The sequence below is a fragment of the Lathyrus oleraceus genome, chromosome 3, assembly GCF_024323335.1.
Source record: "Lathyrus oleraceus cultivar Zhongwan6 chromosome 3, CAAS_Psat_ZW6_1.0, whole genome shotgun sequence".
In the NCBI taxonomy this organism is placed as follows: domain Eukaryota; kingdom Viridiplantae; phylum Streptophyta; class Magnoliopsida; order Fabales; family Fabaceae; genus Lathyrus; species Lathyrus oleraceus.
The window spans coordinates 49,460,034-49,483,972 of NC_066581.1; the positions used below are offsets into that span (position 1 = coordinate 49,460,034).

The 23,939-nt window shown below is 33.8% G+C and overlaps 1 protein-coding gene across 1 annotated transcript; it reads right to left on the reverse strand.

Annotated features, from left to right (window-relative positions):
- Positions 1 to 12,408: 12,408 nt before the first annotated feature.
- Positions 12,409 to 12,738, reverse strand: LOC127129585 (uncharacterized). Its single transcript, XM_051058739.1, has one exon. The coding sequence runs from the start codon at positions 12,736 to 12,738 to the stop codon at positions 12,409 to 12,411; it is 330 nt and encodes a 109-aa protein (XP_050914696.1).
- Between the last annotated feature and the right edge of the window lie 11,201 nt (positions 12,739 to 23,939).

Sequence of the window (23,939 nt, forward strand, 5' to 3'; positions counted from 1 at the left end):
TACTCTTCTGATTTGCCATGGAAGCTTGCATGAATTGTTGAAGAGTGTCCTCTAGCTTGGAACTTCCTCCTTGCGATTGTTGGCCTTGAGAATTGGGGTGTTGATAAGGACTTTGCTGCTGAAAATTTTGATTGTTGAACCTTGTTGGTTGGTAACCTTGATTGTTCCTTTGATAGCCTTGATTTTGATTGTTCACATAGCTCACTTCTTCTAGCGGAGGGCAAAAACCAGTAGGATGATCCCCTTGACACAACTCACAACATGCTACTTGATGCTGAACTTGAAACCCTTGAATCTCTTTTATTTGCTGTGGAAGCTTGGCCATTTGTTGAGTAAGAAGCTCCACTTGCTGAGATAGTAGCTTATTCTGTGCAAGGATGGCATCATTGGTATTCAACTCTAAAACTCCGGGCTTACGTTGTGAAGGGCTACGATCATGTTGACCTTGATGATCATTACGGGCCATCCGTTCAATAATGACTTTAGCTTCTTCCGCAGTTTTTGATATGAGCGAACCACCCGCGGTGGCGTCCAGAAGTGTCTTATGGGTTGATTGGAGACCATTCACAAAGATATGGATTTGAGTAAGCTCATCAAAACCATGTCCCTTACACTTCCTCAACATTGATTTGAATCTCTCCCAAGCTTCATTTAGAGATTCGTTTCCTCCTTGAGTAAATACAGCTATAGCCGTCTTGGCTTCCATGAATCGGGATTGAGGGAAGTATCTTTCTAAGAACTTTTCTTCTAATAGATTCCAATCCGTCATCACTCTTGATTCTTGATCAAGGTACCACTCCTTTGCTTTTCCCACTAATGAGTGTGGGAACATCCTCTTAAATAACGTCTCTTCACCCGCCTCGTCTATTCCCGTAGAACCCGCAATCTCATAGAATTTGATGAGATGGGTATACGGATCTTCGTGATCCATTCCGGTGAACGGAGTTGCATAGAGAAGTTGGAGGATTCCGGTCTTCATCTCCGTATTTCTTCCTCCGCGGGCAAATTGAGCATTCCTTCTTGGACTATTAGCGGACATTTCGGTACGATTATCCTCCGCCATGTTTCCTTCACAAGCTTCTACAACCCCTTCTTCGATTGGAACAAGTGCGGAAGTAGATGCTTCTTCTCTCCGGTTCCTCTCTTCGGCTAGTTTCCTTCTTCTTCGTGTTTTGCTATTGAGCTTCCGAAGTGTTCTTTCAATTTCAGGATCGAATTGAAGTTGCTCCTCGGTTACTTTTCCTCGCATGCACTAGAATCTACAAAACTAACAAACCAAGTGAAACAAAAGAGGGATAACAATAAAAGTAACAAAACTTAAAACATAGAATTATTGCAATGCTTGTAATATCGACACCAATCCCCGGCAACGGCGCCAATTTGTTGAAAGAGTATATCTTTGGCAAATATTTTTGTATCGTATCCACAGAGATTAGGTGATATTACCGCCGTTCGATAATTCAAATGTTTTAAGTTTAGAAAGTAACAGGGTTGTTTTGTTTGGAAAAAATCTTGTTAATAAATGTTAACAAAAACTATGAAATGGTTTTAGTCAAATATAAAGGCTTGGCAAGATTGGAGTTCACTATTTCAAATGTCTATGATTCCCTATGATAAATAAATAGATTCAAGATTATTGATGATGTTCAAATATCCTCTCAAAGTCATTTATGTCTAAATGATATCGTGATAATCACTATATTGATCCTTAGACGATCTCTCCACCTAACTATCAATATAGCAATCTTTAATGTTCAATATCAAAGAATAGTAATGAATAAATCTATCTCTACAACTTATTCACTACTTGAAAATCTGTTTTATGTCTAAACTCGAGTAATCTCTCTCGACAACTACTCAAATCTGGTTTTCAACTTAAAGCAAAAACAGTATTCAATACATCAACAATCTTTATCTCATATATAAATCAAAGTGAATACATAAACAGATGAGAATAGCTACTACCTCCAATCTTGACAAAAGGGAGTTTAGCTCCTCATCACCATTGTTACAAAACAGAAAGATTTTTTGAAGAAAAACTCTGGTTTTTCTCTATTACAAAAGCTCTACAGCACAATGTGTGAATGAATGGAATTCTTTATCAATCCCCTAGGTTAAACTATTTTGTCTCTCCCAAAAAGGTTGGCATTTCCCTAATTGGACATTGTCATCAGCAGCAGAAAAGCACTTCCCAGGCAGACATCAAAATGGCAATTACTTTTTCTGCACAGCAGCACATTTGACCCTTGGTCAGCTTGCTGGATTCGCAGCCTTCGCGGCGCGAAGGAGGTTCGCGGCGCGAACTGTTGCTTCTCCAGCTTCCTTGTTTGGCAAGCTTCCTCCAAATTGTAATGTTGAACCCAAGGTCCTGCTTATCCAACAATTCTACAAAACTAACAAAAATTGTGAAATAACTATTCAAAACAAAATAAATTAAACCTAATTGCATATGTACAAAATAGTGAGAATAAAAGTGTGTAATTACATCAAAACTTGGCAAAAGGGACCAATAAAATGGTATAAAAAGTAGTACTAATTGGTCCCTAACAGATGCCAAAGTGTGATCCCAAAGCGAATGCATATGATGAGATAGTATGAGGGATCTTAGGGTCAAAATTGGGGTCTTACAATTGGGATTCAAGCGGAGTTTATATTTCCTCAAATGCAGGAATAACTTCAACAAATGCTCAACATTCTCTTCTTCATCTCTTGATTTAGCAATCATATCATCAACATATACCTCAATCTCTTTATGCATCATATCATGGAAAAGAGTGGTCATGGCTCTCTGGTACGTTGCACCAGCATTCTTTAAACCGAAAGGCATCACTCTATAACAGAATGCTCCCCAGGGTGTAATGAATGTGGTCTTCTCCATATCTTCGGGTGCCCTCTTGATTTGATTATAACCGGAAAATCCGTCCATAAACGAAAAGACTTTGAATTTAGCTGTATTGTCTACCAACATATCAATGTGTGATAGAGGAAAATCATCTTTCAGACTGGCTTTATTCAAGTCTATGTAATCAACACACATACAGACTTTCCCGTCCTTCTTAGGAACAAGCACAATATTGGCCACCCATTGCGGATACTCGGAGGTAACAAGAAATCCAGCATCAATCTGCTTCTGCACTTCCTCTTTAATCTTCACTGCCATATCATGATGAGTTCTTCTCAATTTCTGCTTGATCGGCGGGCATTCTAGCTTCAAAGGGAATCTATGCTCTACAATCTCAGAATCTAAACCATGCATATCTTGATAGGACCATGAAAACACATCAGAGTATTCACGGAGAAGATCAACCAACCCCTTCTTAACCTCTAGACACAATTGAGACCCAACCTTGACTTCCTTCACATCAGCTTCGGAACCCAAGTTGACTAATTCAATATGCTCTTCAAACGACTGAATGATTCTTTCCTCGTGCTCAAGAAAACGAGACAACTCATCAGACACATGTTCATCATCATTCTCTTCCTCGGCTTCAAACACAGGAAAAATCAAAGTTTGGAGAGGGAGTAGGATCATTACGTCCAATGGGTTCGAAACCAACCTGCATAATGATTTGATAGTTTGATTTTAGAGAAATGGAGTGCAAGCAAATACTATGCAGATATGGGACAAATTATTGCTTATTTATGTTTTTTGTGATTACCATTTTCAGAAAAAAGAAAAAAGTAAAAACAAACATCATAGATGTGGATGAATAAAATTGTACTTTATTGATGATAATAAGGAAAATGCCCAACAATGTTTCACTTCTCCCTTAGGCATAGGAGAATTATTTTTCTTAAACAATAAAACAAATTACTTTGAACGGTGCATAACAATAGGAATGTCTACACCAACCAAATTGTTGCAAGTCTGGCCGTGTGTCACAAAGTTGGCACAAGCTTCGTCTTTATCACCGTCTTCAATAATTGCAGCTGAGTGTTGATCATCCTTGTGAATGAACCTTCCATTGTAGAAAACTTGTTGCATAGCTTTAGCATTGGCGTTGAATAGCCCTTGATGAAATCCCAGCCTAGCTCTGTTCTTATTCTCAATAACTTCTACAACACGACCCCACTTGTCGGTGCTTCCAGCCTGAATAGCCTTTTGTGCATCCTTCAAAGAAGACATGGATACCCCAGTCTTCAATTCATCAACAATAGACAAAGCTTGGAACAACGTTCCAACTTCCTCCTCAGCTTCTACATAGGTGAAGGACGACAAATGGCTCACAAGAAGCGCCTTTTCTCCACCAACAACGACAAACTTGCCATTCTTCACAACTTTCAGCTTTTGTTGCAAAGTAGACGTTACAGCTCCAGCTTCATGGATCCATGGCCTTCCCAATAGACAACTATAGGCTGGGTGAACGTTCATTACTTGAAAAGTAATTTGAAAATCACTCGGACCTATCTTAGCTGGAAGGTTCATCTCTCCAATGACAGTTTTCCGGGACCGTCAAACACTTTGACCACAACACCATTGTACCTCATTGGTGCTCCTTGATAAGACAACCTTACTAATGTTGACTTGGGAAACACATTCAATGATGAACCACTATCAACTAATATATTGGACATAGCATCCTCTTTGCAGTTCATCGAAATGTTGAGCACCAAGTTGTGATTTCTACCTTCCTCCAGAAGTTCTTCATCACAAAAGCTCAGATTATTACATGAAGTAATATTGGTAATAATATGGTCAAACTGATCCACAGTAACATCATGTTCCATATAGGCTTGCTCCAATACCTTCTACAAAGCCTCTCTACATGCTTCGGAGTTCATTAAAAATGACAACACTGCAATCTTTGATGGCGTATGGAGCAGCTGCTCCACAATGTTGAACTCACTCTTCTTCATCAGACGTAGAACCTAATCATTATCATAATTAATCTTCAACCCACTGGATTCACCAGACTGATAAGTTGGAGTATTAACTGGATCTACTGCAGGAACGTCTGGCTTCTTACCCACTGTTACATCTTCTGCAATTCTAGGACCAAAAACACAACCGCTCTGGGTCACCTTCACTACATCTGCGATGTTTACCACCGAAAATGCAACGGGAAGAGGAATTTCTTGCCCATTCTCTATCATGGTGGCATTATACTTATATGGCATAACTTTATCGGATGAGTAGGGGATGAGGCCCATTAATCGTATGACCAACGACGACACCAATTTGTTGACATTATTGTTGTTGTTGCTATCAAACTGAATAACTACCCGCTCAGGGGTCTTGAACACCAACACTATAACATTTACACCATTTCTCTAATTCCAAGACTGGTTAATTTGAATAAGACCTTCATCCATCAGCCTTTAAATATCCCTCTTGACAATTACACACCCTCGAGGATTCACGCTGCAAATTACACAACTGTCATGGTCATGTTCACATTCACTTACCAAACATATATCTTTATGAATTACCACCAATGATCCACAAATGTAGCGGACATCATAAATTCTGAATTCACCGGGGCAACCGTCCACCATATTCACAGAGGCATTGCCATGAGGAGGCAACATATTTGCTTTAACATTGGATGCTTTATCCTTAAAGGACACCATACCGCTCTTAATCAACTTCTGAACCTCATACTTCAGGGGATAGAAATTTTTAATATCATGGCCAGGAGCTCCCTGATGGAAAGCACAATGTAAGTCAGGCTTGAACCACCATGGCACATGTTCCGAAATTTTTGGAGGATTTCTGGGTTAAATCAAATTTTTGACTACCAAAGAGGGATATAGTTCTGCATACGTCATAGGAATAGGGTCAAAAGGGAACTTCTTCCTCTCGAAGTTCTAATGATGATTATTGTTGTTGTTGTAGTTGGTACATTGTTGTGGTTGTTGCTGATGTTGTTGCTGAATAGGAACTGATTGATTTGCTGGACTATTGGTAAAAACTAGAATTACAGATGATACTTGATGATGATATTGATGGGATTGAGAATTCTTCTTCACAATAGGCCTTCTTTGCCTTCCTGCTGATACTGCATTGGCTTCCCATTCCTTCCTCTTGGAGAAACTACTACCTTATTTCTTGCTCGTTGACACTTCATCTTTGGACAAACAGCCTTCTCGGACTCCTTCATCCAATATCATCCCCATGTTCACCATTAATTAAGGTGGCAGATCTGATGTCTAACGTGTGCGCTCCATCATGCACCACAATCAACACGCGTACATGCTTGGTAATCAAAAGTGAGGGCTTCCGTTTTTGGTGAGATTTTCGTTTTCTTTGTTGTTACGACTCTAACACTTCTTCTTATCTTTTGATTTGATTTTGATTTTGATTTTGATTTTGATGGAGAATGATATTTTGAGTGTATGTTATTGATGTTGTTTTCATATTTTTTTTTGTAATGACAATGTTGTTGTTTATGAAAGTGATTGGTTTTTGTATGAAATATTTTTGTTGAAGGTGATGATTGGTGTTATATGTTAATGAAGGGATCTAAAGGTAGTGTATTCATGAAAGTTATATTGTTGTTATGGAGATGATAGGGTTTAAAGGTAAAGGTGTTATATTGATGAAATGTTGATGATGATAGAGTGAAAGTGATAGTGATGCTAAATTGCATTGTTATGCATGTGGTTTATTTGTGTGCTATATTATGTGTGTTTTCTCTAAGTTTTCTCGTGTGAAATTATCTCCCCTTGTATCAACAAATTGGACCCCTTTTTTATACTCAATAATTAGGTCAAATAAAAAAGAAAAAAAATCAAATATTGATCAATACAATCAAAAGACCAAATTAGAATATACTTGTTTTGATTTTTTTCCATATTAAAAATCACACAAATAATTTTCATTCTTTTCTTGATTATTAAGAAAGCAAGATAAAATTAAAACAAATAAATTCATAATTTTTTTTTTGTTTTTACATTTTAAGAAATGAAAGAATTTAAAATAAATAGTAAATAAAATCCAACTAAAACAACCATTTTAAATTTTTTTATAAATAAAAATGCAATAAAATTATACATGATATTTACCTAATAAATTTGTAAAGAAATTTTTTAATAGTCCGGATAAAATTGGGACACGACGTTATTCAACTAGAAAACAAGAGAAATTCTCATCCTACTAGACTCATCGAGGATGTGCTTGCTAAAGTTAATGATTTGTTTTTCCCTACAAGATTGTTACATCCTCAATATGTAAACATATACAAGGGCTAACAAAGCACCCCTTAATTTAGGCAGATCATTCTTGAAAACCGCTTGAACAAAAACTGATGTCTATGCAAGGACATTTTCAATGAAACTTGTGGGTAACATTGATGAATTTAATCTCTTTGATGTTATGAAAAAGAATTCTCTATTCACACTAGAGTTACTTGCTGGTTTAATTGTTGATGAGTGTACTAATGACATTATTGATGAGTTCATTGTCGACTTTTCTTATTTGTGTGACTATATTGACATTTAGACTTGTGAAGATTTCATTAATTATCAATTTTGTTATACATATTCTAAAATTAAGTTTGCCTTACAAGGTGATAGTCATAGTGCTATTGATGACACATACATTATCATTTATGACATTTATACTTGTGATGATTGCACTGATGTTTAGTTATGTTTCATATGTTTAAAAATCGAGTATGTTTTATAGGGTGATAACCATTGCTATATTGATGAAACATACACTAACAAAACATTCATTATCACCGATGACACAGGTAAGGAAAATATCACTGCTGACACTTGCACTAACACTGCCCCTAATGGAATTTTAACGAATTATTTCACTAACATAAATGATGTTACAAATATATACATTATCGGTTCTCCCACCATAATAGCTCCCTCCATTGAGATTTCACTTGACATAGATATAAAACCACTCCCACATCATTTGAAACATGTATACTTAAAATAAAGTGATAAACTACATTTCAGTATCTCTATAACTAATGAACAATTATTGAAGAGGAATATGTAAGAAATTTTTTGGATGAATATTGACTTACATGTATGGAATTAATCAATTTATGAACTATTCAATTATCTTCATTTTATGTATTTTGTGGTGTGAAGAGACTTCTAAAAGAAAATCTTCTAAAATAGATCAAAGAGTAAATATATAAATATATAAATATAACATGTTGATTTATCATTTAATTTAGATATGCATATATTGTGAGTGAAATCATAGTAAGATTAGCGATTTTGTGGTATGATAAGAACTATTTATTTGCATTTTTAGTTTGATAAGTTAGAATTTAATACTAAATTATACATCATTTATAATACATTATTACCTTAGAGAACTTTGAGATTCTCTTTCTCTCTCGTGTGATTTAACTCATGATTGTTAGTTGCTTTATAATTTGACTTTACTCTTTTTGAAATTTTTATTCACATGCATATATTGAGGATCTAGACAACTTTTTGTTCTTTTAAATTACTAGTCAAATAAGTCTACCATATAATTTCTCTTTGATAAGCAAGTCTTTTTGAGACTATTTATTCCATTCTTTATTTTATGGTCCATTACAATATAAAAATTAGGGGTGTTCACGGTCCGGTTTGGATCGGTTTTGAGACAAAATATCATCCGATCCAAAATATATAAAGCATACGGTTTGGTTCGGTTTTTGGATGACAACAAGAAAAATCCAATCCAATCCAATCCAATTTATACGGTTTACTTCGGTTCGGTTGAATCGGTTTTATTCGGTTTTTAAATCAACACTGTGAAATTTAAAACGAATATATTTCAATACCAGTTACAATTATGCCACCAACGTCTACTAAGACAATATCTAATTTTCATATTATATGGCTATTTGATGTCATTGTTGCAAAGATTCATTATAATATATGGACAATATCTATCCCAACGAAATAGACATTGCTGTAAAATTAAGAAACTTGCTTACTGATAGTATAATTCAGAAAACTAATTGAGATGAATGTTGATTTAGACTTTTTTTTTCTTTGATGAAAAGTGATTGAAATTGAAAGAGGAGATACAGACCTTAAATAGAGAACTGAAGAAGAAGAAAGGCCATGATTCAACTTTAACGTTGAGCCGAAATTGAATTTCTTGCGGTTATAATAACAATGAATAGCATTCATTGTATTTAATTTTGCGTATAATTCAAAATCTGAATAGGGAAACTACAGAAGTGATTGAGATTCTCTAGAGAAATTAGTGGTGGCTAACATAATTAATTTAATAGGATGAGTAAATGGAAGTAATACCGGTTCGGTTTGGACCGGTTCGGTTTTCATGAAGCCAACCGTAAACCGAACCGAACCGATCGGTTATGCAACATGGTGATCCAAATACATCCAAAAAAAATCGGTTTTTTTGGATTTCGGTTTTTTCGGTTCGGTTTTTGGTTTTTTTTTTGGATTGGATTGGATCTGAACACCCCTAATAAAAATGAAAAATAATGATATGGTACAATTTTAGGAGATGAATAAGTTTTATTTTGAAATTATCATTACATAAGTAAGAAGTACTAAAATTGTAAATTTATTCTAAATACGTGGGAAATATATATTGTGTGAAAAATTTGGATTAAAAAAAAGATAGAAAGAAAATAAAATAATAAAGAAAAAATATAGCATAAAGAAATGTGTGAAAGTGAAGGAATGATAATTGACAAATATCTTCGAAACAAAATGTCTCTCACACTTAATTTATAATTTATTTTCATTACTCGTTTATACTATTTAATTTTATAGCCTAGTTCTTTTTATGTTCATATCATCTTGATCTTGGCCAAGTTATAACATTAATAAATATCTTTTGACTTATATATATGCATGTGTTTCATGTGTTATTGTTAGAGATTTGTCAAGTCTATGATAGTGCTAATTTATTATGTGTTTTGATTCTAAGTTATAACTTAAACACTTGAGTGAGTGAGAGCACTTTATTTATATCCTAGAATTCTATCACTTTTTATTTACTCTTTGATTGGTTTTGTCTCTTATTCACTTCACATTTCATATGATATTATTCAATATTGCCATGTTCATTAAAGTTTACGATGAAAACATGTTTTCAACTTTACATTCTTAAATTTTTATGAATTGCATTATGATTAGTTTTACACACTTTCATAACATTCTACTTAATTTTCTTTTGAGATTTTTCATGCACATAATACTTGCCTATTAACTTGTTTACAAATTTTAAATCTTGATTGGATTTTAGTTTGTAAGAATATTTAATAATTAAGTATATAATATGACTCATGTGAAAAGAGTGTTGTTCAAATAATATGAAGTTTTGTTCAAATAACACGAATGAGTATTATTCAAATAACATAAAGTGGTGTTATTAAATAACGTGAAGGGGGTGTCATTTAAATAACATGAATGAGTATTATTCAAATAACATGAAGTAATGTTATTTAAATAATATAGAAGAGGTGTTATTCCAATAACATGTGAAGTGATGTTATTTAAATAAAGTGAAAAAGTATTATTGTGAATGATCATGAATAACATCTATAAAGAAAATGTGTCGGTTATTATGAAGAGATATGAATAACATCTATAAATAATAATAACTTGATGGGGTTGAAACACAATAATATAACAAAGGGTTCTATTCCTTCCATAATATTTTCCCTATCAAATAGCCATCAATAAATGGTTTTTAAAAATCACGAATAAGAAAAGAATAGATCGAGTGTTAGTGGATTACTATTGTCTTTAATCATTATTATGAAACAATGTGCATATTTTAATGTATTTGTGTTTATGAGAATCATACATTTTAAGATCCATATAATAATGATGGTTTCTTAATGAATTATGTAGTATGAATTAAATATAACTTAGGTAGTGAACTTACTAGATCATTTTTGAATTTAATGTCATATTTATCTTATCTCACCATACATGTCGTATCTTAAGTTGTTATAATTAGATCACATGACCATTTGTTAGAGAGTTAAACAGTATGTCTACAACTCTTATGTGGCGTCCAAATCTCAACTTAGATTTATTGATAGAAAAAATATCAATCTCTAAAGGAGTACACTTGAGTGCAGGTTGAGCCACTTATTTATAATGGAACAATCATCTGAGAACCCTAACTTTATAATACCTTAGGTTATAAATACGGTCTTTGTAGAAGACGAAATCATTCCTTAATTTTTTAAATTTATTTTCACTATTCTAAATGTATAATGCAAGGCTAAAGCCCTATATAAATTTGATGATTATAGATTGATCTTTAAGATACTGAGGTTTTTTTTAATATTAATTCAATTTTATTATTCTATTTCTTTCCTTCCAAACCTATTATTGTCTTAGAAATTTGATCTAGATTGTTGGTTAATAATTCTAATTCATGTTTGTTTTTAATTTCAAATAAAGTAATCATTTGATGGTTCAATTCATAATGACATTATTCAATTTAATTTGAATGGTTGTTAATTTTAATTCAAATATACTTTGTTAGAATCTATAGCGGTAGTTGTAGGTTTCAAATGACTATGTTTTCTTTATAAGGGTTAAGCAAGAATCACAATCGACATATAATGGTTGTTCAATTTAAATTTATATAAGTTTAATTATATTAGTTGATCGATTAGGATTACACTCAATCATTAATAAAATCAACAACTAAATATTTTTTAGAACTTCTGATATATCTCATGATAATCTCTACGGTCAAGGAATCAATTGTCCTAGTCCAATTGTTTTCCTTTTTTTCAACGATAAGTTATTTTTTTAATTCTTTATGTTATGGTTTTTATTTCTGATTATTAATATTAAGAGGTCTTGAGAAATGAAAAAGGTTAACCGTCTTAAAACTACATTACAATTAAAATTTACAATTTTTTTAACTGCATATGAAAATGATTATAAACTTTAGAAAATAAATATATTCTCTTATATCTAGTTATCATCAAAATCAAAATTACATGGTATCGTTTCTCTTCAAATGTTTTATGAAATTATGATTTTTTTAAAGAAAGATCACATCAACCTCTTACCCTAATAATAACATCAACAATCCTAAATATTATGATAAATCACAATAGAGGATTATCCCACTATTTCTAGTAATAAAATGTAACTACTACTAAAAATTCATTTATAGTTATTTTTTTACTGGCAAATGTTATAAATTATGATCATATTATATATGCTAACTTAAGGATTCATCCTAATAAAATGATAGACATAAATCAAAAGCATTTATACAAAATGAAATATTACTAATTCAAAAAGGGGTAAAAATTCTTTTAAAAAAAGACATGCAAGTTTAGCAACATTATCATTAACACAATTAATTAATCTTGATAAAATTTATATATGGAAAATTCATCATATCTCTCAATAATGGATTAAGATATAAAAAAATTATAATGATGAATATCACATCACATGCATGCATTATTTGAATATATATAAATTCATCTAAAAACTGGTTACAATCTTGATGCATTTGACCTTGAACCATCGAAACCCTTTCTTCACAGAACGTTTGAACTTACCTTCAGCCGCATAAAACTTGTAATTAACCACTCTTCTCTTTCTCTTTCGCTCTGGATCATTCCACCATGATGGGCTCTTTGTCTTTGCCACGGGACGTTCTCGCGACGTCTCGTAGTTATAATTAGAGTATAAAGATGGAGAGTTAGTGCTCCTCACAACCTCCAAATTGTTATTGTTATTCATGCTTCTCGCATTAATATCATGTAGGTTGTTACCGGTTGATCGAGCCAACCGGTATTGGAACCTCTCCATCCCTTAACCCTATATTTTTTTGTAATGATAATATTTTTTTCTTTGATCAATTCTCTCTTTTTTCCTCTCTTTCCTTTTATCTCTCAAAGAGAGAGAAAGAAAGAGAGTTTAAAATTCAATGGTTTAAAATGTTAAGCATATTTTATGTGTTTTTTTTGAGAAAGGATAAAATAGTGGTTAAAGAGATACATCTTTCTTAACCTGGAATAAGAGTGGAAACAAAAGACACAACTCATGATCATCATCTTATCGTTTTTATTCCGTGTTCAACATATTTAGCCGTAAAACACATCACCAATAAATATTTAGCCTTCTATTTAAACTATCATACGACTAAATATAGTATGTATGATATAATTTCAAATATTCTTATATTTTTGAAGAAATATTAACATCTTTTGGAATATTTTTTTTATGCTAATTATGACTATAAAGACACAATTTTAACATAATCTTTTTTATGAAACATATGAACTTTAACTTTTTAAATTAATATTTATATATATAATATTCTTCTTTTAATGATAAAATATTATATTTAAATAAAATTGGATAAAACATCAAAGAATATAAGATATGTGAATTTCCGATAACACAAGAATGTCTAACTCACACCACTTATAAAAAAATAAAACAATAGAGCCAATGAAGGAGATAATAGTAAACAAAACAACATGTAGACAATATAGAGAAAATAATTCAGACATAAAAAAGCTCTACCCCTAAAAGTTATAAGCTAGATCTCCATTCATTAGTATCACCACCAACGAAAAAGATACCTTTAGAAGAAGACAATGCCTACTCCAACCTCTAAAACAAATCACAAAATCTCGAATCACTATTAGATAAGATAGATGATATAGTTCTAAATCTAGTTAGATAAAGAACACGGGTTCATCATTTATCTACCGAGATACCATTTCCAAGGCAAGAAACTACTACTATTTCCCCATTACTTTCATGTTTGTTGATATAACAGAGAAGATAGTATCTTTATGAATGCTCAAAATAGTTCATACAACCACGTACCAAATCATAGCAAAACTACCCATAACCTTTAACATACCTCTTAGAGATGGAAAAAAAATCAAAAAGAATCCCATGATGCCTAACAAGAACTAATAACAACCCCAACCACTGAAAAAACGTATACCACATAGACAAAGCTAAATCACAAGTAAAACACACTTGAGAAATCGATTCTACCTCACCCCCTCACACATAACAACCAACACATGTTGGATATAGAATGAAAGTGTAGTTATGTTATCGTATGGTATCATTTTATTTCTTTGATGCTTTTGTCAATTTGAGTGTATATGATAATTTTTATTTGCTTATTTGTAATTTGCTTCTTATTCAAATATTCACGTGTTTGTAATTATTTTTCAATTTGAATTGTATTGTGTTCGCTTTGGCTATATAGTATTACATCACTAAGACCCTTCATTATTCAATAAATTAGAGTTTTGATCCATGATAGTATTCTTTTTTTTATCCTAGCAAATTTTTGTTGTTGTTTCATCCAGTGTTGTTTGAATCACTAGTTATAACACTTACATCAAGGTGTATAGTCCTTTGATTCGAATCAAGTGTTATGTATGACTAAAATCAAGGACATTGTGAAAATCGTAATTTTCCTTCGAATGATTTGACTCGAATCATAAATTTAACTTGACTTGAATCACAATCTAATGTGACTCGAATCATGTTCTAAAGTTGACTCCAATCATAACTCTCCATAAAATATGAATTTATTTTAAAATCTAGGATTGGGCTCTTCCTAAATTGACTCGGATCATGAATTGAACTTGAATCGAATCATAACACCTTGTGACTCGAGTCATGATTTCTTATTGACTCGAACCGTAGCATCACAATCCAATTTCCACCTTAAATTTAATTAGTTGTTTCTTTGATCAAAAAACAAAAGAGTGAAACATTGTGGGTGCAACCCATAAAGACAAAATTTCAATTTGTCTATTCAACCCCCTTATAGACCTCTTAGTGTCCATATTATCACCCAACAATTAGTATCAGAGTGGGGCCTTTGATCAAAGTCTTGCAACTCCAAGAGTTAAAAACATCGCTCATTTGATCCCATACGATTTTTTTCTATCCATTTGGAACCTTATGCAATTCAATGAATTCCAACAATGTTACATTGATTTCCTAATGTATGATCATTCATTGCATGCATTACATAGATTAACCTAAAGTAAAACATTACTAGTGTACCCTTCAAGATTAATTGTATTTAAGATATTCTCTAAGTTTTAATTCATCTAGGATTGAACTGACAATATTTTGAGGCATGTGTAGTGTAACTGGAAACCTGACACTATGTCTTAAAGTTTGTTTTCGATTGATCCTACTTAAATATGGATGTGCATTCATATGACAACGTGCTTGTAATTTTTTAGAGGTAAAATAAAAAGGGAAAAAAACATCTTCTAGTGACCTATGTCGTTCAAGTTCATCTAAAGCCTTATGAGGGAGAATCTGATAATGCTCTTAAGACGTGCAAAGGAGATGTATCCAATTAGTGTATGATCGATCTTATTTTAGCTTATAACATTCTTGTTATTAATTACTATCCATTTTCGTGAGCAACAAGTTAATCCTAGATCATCTAAATTGGAATGATCATTCCAACCATTCTTTATTTGTTTTTTTAGTATACATGATGCCATACCCTAATTTTCTCCACCAAATTCCTTTAATCATTTACAATTCATTTGCATTGCATACATTGCATTTTCCAACTTGATTTATAAAGGTCAAAATAATGGTCAAAGTGTAAAGTTGACCATTTTTATTAATTGCATTGCATTCTAGTTTTGTCATTATTTTGAAGATAAAAGTCTTTCTCAAAATAAATGGAAATCCATGGTTTATTCAGTCATTCTATGCACCATAAATATGGTCAAGAAGATTTTAGATAAGTTAATCATATCATTTTATTTTTATCTCAACATTGTCCAAAGTACATTCCATTTTCTTCAAACAACATTATCATTATCATTATCATGTCATCATCCTTTTAATTGAAAAAAAACAAGATTATGGTGAATTTAAACCACATTCCATTGCCCTTTTCAACATATGCACGAACCTCGTGATCTTTCAAATTGAACTCTTTGTTCAAATTACCTCATAATTTTTTAAATCGACAATAGCCATATTCATTACACTTCATCACATTATCACCATTCCAATTTGAAAAGAAACAAAATTAAGTTTAAATTCCATTCATAACCACATTATTACACCACCTTTATCATCTAATTGATCATTGTATTACCATCATCATGCCTAATCATCATTACCTACCATTTATCATGTAATACTTGTAAGACCCCAATTTTGACCCTAAGATCCCTCATGCAACTTCATCATATGCATTAGCATTGGGATCATACCTTGGCATCCTCCTCACCCCTCTTTCATTGGGTTTGTTTTGGGAGAGATCATCAAGCACCATGTGATTGTATCATACTTATATATTATCATTTTTTACTAACCAAAATACCAAAATATGTCTTTGCATTTGCCTAACTCTTTTGTAGGTAGGGCATGATCCCCATTGATCTAGCAAGCTCATATATAGAGTTTAAGACCCTCATGGCTACAAGAGCACAACCAAGGAATGATCCACAATATCTCTAAGCATCATATATGAATCCACATGATCTTCATATGTTACTTTGATCAAGTATCCTTCAAGAGTTTGGAGGTAGTTTGCCTTGGAAACCCTAGTTTGTCTGGGCATCTTGAGTAACTTCTTCAACAATCTTCCTCACCAATTGATCAAATTTCTCAAGGGATACTTCAAATTTTATAATCTTATGCATATATGATCTACCATGAGCCTAAAAAATTCAATAGAATTGCAATTTAGCAAGTTGGTTGATAGTGGTTGGCCAGATGAATTCATCTGATCAAAACTGGGTCTCCTTAGACCCTATCTCCTATAATTTTCACCATATGAAAATGATTCCAAGAGAAATGTTAATCTAAATGACATTAAAAACAACTTTCATGTTGATATCTAGAGCTAGTTTTGCTTGGAAAATCATTTTCTATGTTGAAACGTTATAGGTCATTTTGTCTAAAGCCTAATTTGAAAGTCAACTTTCCAAGGCCATAAATTGCTCAATTTTCATGAGATGAAATATTTCCAAGTTTCACAATCAAATTCAAGATGTTTACTTCAACCTTTATGTTTTGAGTGAGAGCTAATTCAACTTTTATGAGCATGTGATATGAGGATACATTATAGGTCATTTTTGCCCTATACCATTGAACAAGTGATTTTCCTCAACTTCAAAAATGCATAACTCTATCATTCTAAATCCAAATGACATGAAATTGGTGAACACTTTGAAGGGCTTTTAAATAGCTAAAACTTTTATGAATACACTTTTCTCATTTGGAGCTCACATATAACTTTAAGTAAGATGGAACATTGAGGTATATGACTTGACACTTAGAAATTTTTTCAACATGTTGAAATTTCCAAACTTACACCTCAAAATTCACCTTGATCCAAGTTCCAAATGAAAGAGTGTCCAACATCGAAGTTGTTCCCCTTGAACTAAGCTTTCCAAAGAGTCCCATTTCACGCATTTTGGATGAGGTTTGCTAGGGCTGCACATGGTCTTAACAGGTCTGCATCAAGTGGAAAAATCAAATGTCCAAAACTTCACATTCCATTGCCTTGCCATTCAAGCATCATTTGAACTTCAATACAGTTGGAATTGGATCAAAATGGATTGCTTCACGGGCTTGTACACGCCCATGCAAGCTTGTGCATGACATTGCCAAATTTAGCAAAATTTCAAGTGTGCAATTATCAATCCCAAATGCTATAAATACATGGCCTCTGAGCTCATTTGAAATACCTTGCGCGCCAGCTTTGCCCCCTCTTTTCAAACCCTCACAATTCAAAGGAAAACCTGAGAATTTTCAACTTGAAAATTGAGTTTGAATCTCACTGTTTGGAGATTCAAAAACTCCAGGATCCAAAGCTTTGTTCCATTGCCAAACCACTTCTGCAAGCTCCTCGAGTGTGATCAAGTCAAGTTTGAAGCAAGCAAGATCCAGTTCTACACAACATTGAAGGTATTTTTCAGAAATCTTCTTCTCTTTGATTCTCACTCAATTCTCTTGGATCTTTGGTTGTTTGAAGTCCTACCAATATAGGCAAGAAGATTGAGTTGCTTTGAGGTCAAATCTAAGCAACTCAGTTGACTCACCTCAAAATTCAACTCCTCATATCTTTCTATATGTGTGGAGTTAGTTAAAATTTAGGTTTGATTCGTGCTCTACGCCATTTTTTCTTTCAGATCATGTCCTCCTTTTTCATTTATGTGATAGTGATGACTGAACCAATCCGATGAGCCTCGCCTGAGAAGGTGACCGGAATTCCAGCGCCGATGGTGTGCTGGACAGGTTCTGAGCCAATGATCTTGTTTAAAATGTTTTAATCTCACACGTTGGTTTTGATTACCATTCCTGTGGCGCGTTGACTTAAGTCTATGGTGGAAAGCGCGTTGATGACCACTTGATCTGCCACCTCAATTAATGAGGGAGATCAAGTGGTCCACGTTTTTTCTGATTATTTGAATTTCATTTAATTTATTTTATTTTCATTAATTCATATTAATTTTAATATTCATCCAAAAAATATGAGAGTTTCACAAAAAAAATTTAACTAAATCCTCTTTCATATTTTGAATAAAAATTATTTTTTGGATCATTATTAATATTTTTCATGATTTAATTGATTTTGTGAATATTTTTAATTGTTTAAAAATACTTTTAAGTCTCCAAAAATTCTGAAAATTTTTCTCCAAGGTCCTTTGACCTTGTTTGACCTATGATAAATCTCATGGTCATTTCTTTGGTGTTTTGATGAGATTTTAGGAATTTGACAAACCATATTTAATTTAATGCATTATTTTTAGTATTTTTAAATTGAATAAATGCCAAATAATTGTGTTGAGCCATTTTGATTGTTTATATAAGTTTGACTTGTGTTGTTGGGCCTTGGTCAAGGTTTATTTGACTTTGTTAGGTTAAGATCATTGGATTTAGGGGATTGATGGAATGTACATTCCATCTCCCAAAATGAATGAATGATCTTAATTTGGTAAAAGTCCTCATTTGTCCAATTTGAGTTTTGATCCATTCCCCTCCCTTTTCATCTAATTCCTCTTCTTTATGCATCCATTTCATTTGACCTATGATATCTCAATATCCTAAGGCTAGTTGATTGCAAAATCAACATAAGTATGGATGAGATTAGGCCACATCTTTTGCATATTCTTTTTGTGTGTGGTATGTTTCATGACCATAGTCCATTATACTATGTCTCTAACATGCATTAACACCAAAATTCTATTGCTCGACCTCAAATAGTTGTGACTTCTACATAAGTCCAATTACGATTGCTTAACATAGCGCTAAATTTTTGACACAAAAGGCATAACACTCTATTTAGTGAGATTGTAAGTCTCCCCTCTTTCATGGTATTGTGTGGAAACTTGACCTTTTTTCCTTCCTTTGGAAGATTTCTTAGTTCAAGGATCTATGCTTGTGATAATTGGGTTGAGTGTTCTCCAAAGAATGACTTAAACAATAAAAAGCAAAAACAATACTAACTTCTAATTCATTAACAACTAACATTTAATTTCAAGTCTTTTACTTTTAATGCACTTTATTTTTAAGCCTTATTCATTTGCCATTATACATACCATTCTAATTGTTTATGTTAATGTCATTTTCAGTTTGTCCATTTGGATCATATTTTGTGATATATTTGGCTTGTGTATATTGTGTTTCTTTGTGTGGTCTTTGACCATTAATATACATAATAAGAACAAAAAACCCAAAAAACTTCTTGTGTGGACTGTTGGTTTGATCTGAGACAATTGAACTTAGAATTTAGGCAACACTCTCTATGCAAAGGACTTTGCCAATACCAACTTTCATGTAACCAAGTGCTTGTAATTTGAAACTTCATCTGATACATCATTGAAGATCCCTTTGAGTTCATCTGCAACATGATCATTGTGAAGCTGTTATTTTGAACCTGTGACTTGTGGAGTTCATCTGTTACGTGGGCAAATGTGAAGGAGATCATGGAATGGCTAAAGCTTGGATGTGGCCATCTTTATTTGATGCCTTTCTCTTCAAGTTAATATTGTGTGCATTGTTTATTGCTTGATTCTAATATCCAAGGGAATTTGGGGTTTCTATATGACATTCTTGTCTATTGGATTGCAACCCATTGATCAGATCTTTTCAACTCTTAACTTTTAAATTTATGCTTAGGATTAGTCTCTTCATCTCCTCCCCATCTCTTTAATTTCAAAATCTCCCCCTCCTTTTAAAAAAACTTCTTTGCTTGTGCTTGTCTTTTTTTATAACTTAGACCCTTTGCAAATTAGAAACTTTGACTTTATGCCATTGCATTTTCAAACTTCTTTTCTTAAACCAAACTTATAAATAAACTTAACTATACTTGACTTAAAATTTTCAAAAGGTCTTGTCAAACCCTCAAAAATAATTAATAAACTTAACTATACCCTCATTTTTATGTTGGTACGTAGGCGCAAGTTCAAAGGTCTTGTCAAACCCACAAAAATAATTAATAAATTCTTTTCTCATACCCCCATTCTATTTGTTTGTAAACATCACTTTGTACAAAATACATATGCACACAAGAAAGGGCTCCCTAAGAGTACCTAGTGTAAGACCCCAATTTTGTCCCTGAGATCCCCCATGGCATCATATCATTTCATTACATAGCCTCAAGGATCATTTGAGCATCTTTCCTTCCTTTCCTTTAGGTGAGATCTCCTGTGAGTGGTTGAGATCACCAGGCATGTTTGCATAGTATATCATTTGCTTTTCTTGTTTTACTCACTAACTAGAAGCACCAAAAATATGTCATCTAACATTTGTTTTGCAGTTCAAGCAATCATCAAGTCATGCAATTCAAGGTTTTCCTTTATACAAGATGTCATACGGTGAACTGGACTTTTGTGTTTTTGCTTTAGAAAGCAAATGTCGCGGTTAGCAAGAGTCGCCACCGACTTTTCTTTTATCCAATAAGGAAAGGTGGAAAAGAACAGGGAAAGACCTTAATTTAGATTTTGGATTCGGGAGGTACATTATACAAAGGGAAGGTGTTAGCACCCTTTGTATCCATGGTTATCCATGGGCTCTTAATTGCTTAATCACTTATGTTTTTCTTGTTTGAAAAAGTGTTTGAGAAGTGTTTAGGAAATGTTTTGAAAAGGAGAATTTAACTTTGTAATGATTCTTGTATGAATGTATACAAAGTGGTTATCTCGTTTAGTTTTGAAAGGTGTGAGGTGTGAGAAGTATTTTAAGTTGTGAGTAAGCAACTAAGAGTTATACCTACCCAAGGTCTTTAGGGGCATTTATGATCCTTATGAGGGTAAAACTGTCCTTACTATTGAGAAGTAAGTAGTTTTATCCTTTGGATGTAAAAGGGTCATCGTAGGGTCATCGATTGGTCATTGAAGGCAACATTTGCAAGGATACCTTAGCATTCGAAGGGACGATCATCATTTAACCGTAGGCTATACCGAAGGGTCATCGAGGGACAAAGGCAACATTCGAGGGACTATGATGATTTAACCGAAGGGTCTTTGCTAAGTGTATCCCCACATTCGCGGGACATGACCATAATACCATAATACCGTAGGGCAACAAAGAGAAGTCCAAGATCACAAAATCAAAGGCAATATTTTACAATCAATTAGGTAGTTGTAATCACTTAAGTAATTAGGATGAATCTCCACATTAAAATCAATTAAGTAACTGAGATGAATCTCCATAAGGGTATCCCACAAATAAAGTGGAATACTGTTGGTTGTAATTTTAAGTGTCGCGTTTTTGTTATCGTATCCACAGGGATTGTAAGATATCACCGCCGTTCGATGGTTGTATTAATCTTAGCTTAAGTAACAATAGGGTTTTGGTGTTTGTCACGTTATCTTGCATAAAAAGGTAATAAATTGCGGTAAAAGTTATGGTTTGAATAAATGAGAAATATTGCCAAAGTTAGGGTTCGATGATCACTTTGCATGTATTTGTTCGGTCAACAATCTTATAAACTCCTTTAGATGATAAATCATTTCACAAAGTCCTCCCAATATGTTTCTCTCGAACACACATTGTGAGTTTTCCCATTTTGATCCATTGTTTCTCTCGAACACAATCTATCAAAATGACAACTTTTTGGTTCAACCTTATGGTGAACAAAATCATTCATTACTATCTCTAGCTAACAAACAAGATTGGATGAAAACCTAGGTCAAGAGTTGGTAAACATCTCTCGATCATAAACCAGCACAAAGAGTTTTAAATAGAAACAAAGTTTTCATCATATATTCACCATTAAAGAGTTTACACATGAAGATCCTTACATTTACACACAAAGCTAGTAATCACCTACATCTAACCTTGACAAATGGAGGACTTAGCTACTCATTTTCATGGTAGCTTGGTCGGCAAGTTTCGGAAGAAGGTTGATCAACATCCAAGTCGGATAATCGAGATTGGATGGGAATCCACCTTTTTTTTTTAGAAGATGGTTACAAGATGAAGAGAAATGAAATCTAGGGCATAAAAGATCCTAAGAACAATGCTGGAAAATATCTCTAAGAAAGTACAAAAGTGGAAAAATTAGGTAAAACTAAGGTATGGCTCTCAAAAGTGGCACTTGCTACTTATAGAGCTGTACTGGGCTGTCATGCTCGCTAGGCGAGCAGAATGGCTCGCCTAGCGAGGGTCTAATTGAGGCACAAGAGGCACCTGCGCCCAGAGACACAGTCTAACTCAGACTGTCATGTTCGCCTAGCGAACAAAACCTTCGCCTAGCGAAGGGCACGCTTCAACCCTCGCTCCAGCGAGGTTGAGAGGTTTGGCTACTGTAATCCTCGCTGGGAACTCGCTAGAGCCTCGCCTAGCGAGTGAGTGCTGGCTGCGCTTTTCACCAAAACTGAACGAACTCGCTACCACCTTCGCTAGCAGCTCGCCTAGCGAATTTATTGATATTTTACTGGAGCTTTTCGCTGGGCGCTCGCCTAGCGAGTGCTTCGCCACAGCCCTCGCCTAGCGAGAAGGCTGATGAATGCTTGTTTTCTTTGGTTCCTTTGCCAACTTTCTTGTGTCTTCATTTTCAATTATTTCATGCCTTCTTCCTGCACAATAACACACAAATCAAAGGTACCAAGATCCTTTATCAATGTAATGCATTTCATCTAAAACAAAGGTGGTTTCGACATTTTAGCAAGGAAATAGAGTGAAAGATGCCCACATATGATAGCTCAAATAAGCACTTTTGGGCATCTAACAAATACCTAGCAAGCTACTTGTTCCTAGGAATATGTGAACCCTTACAACATTCAGCACACAGGTCAGGATACCAAATCAGGGTGCAATCGAGAATTACACCGTAAAAGAAACACAGCAGTATGAATGTCAGGCAAAATAACGCATGATTAACATATAACAGATCAGATAAGCATAGGACATAACAACCAAAATGTTAGCGACTGTCACGTTCGCCTCTGCCTCGCCTAGCGAAGGCTTAGCGAATACTCGCTACATGCTCGCTTAGCGATGTGCTAGCGAGCGGCTGCGGGTTTTGAATTTCAGAACAGTACGGTCTTCGCATGCTTCACGCCTTATGGCATCCAATACAGACATTACATGGTTCAGCATTCAAAGCATTCATGCACACTCAAATTCACATGCAAAACCTCAAATATGTTTATGAATTCAATTATAATATCACATGCAAATTAAGAACATAAAGCGGTAATGGTAATGCAAACCTGTTTGCAAGTGAATTGCAACCTTGAATTGGCGAGTCGGATTGAGTTGGGCGGAGGTGACCTTGAGGCAGATGAGTTTCCTTCAGGGTTTCCTTTAGGGTTGCTCTGAATTCTCTGGGTTAGCCTCCAGGGTTTGCTGCGCCTTCTCTCTATCTCCCGTCTTCGTTCCGTTTTCCGTTCCCCCCTTTTCTGACTGAAGTGTTGGTATTTATAATGCTTTTTCGTGACCTAATGGGCTCAGAATGAAGCCCAAAATTTTCTGATATTCGCAAGCTTCGCTAGGCGAGTGGTATAGCGAGGGGTTCGCTAGGCGAAGGTTTTGCT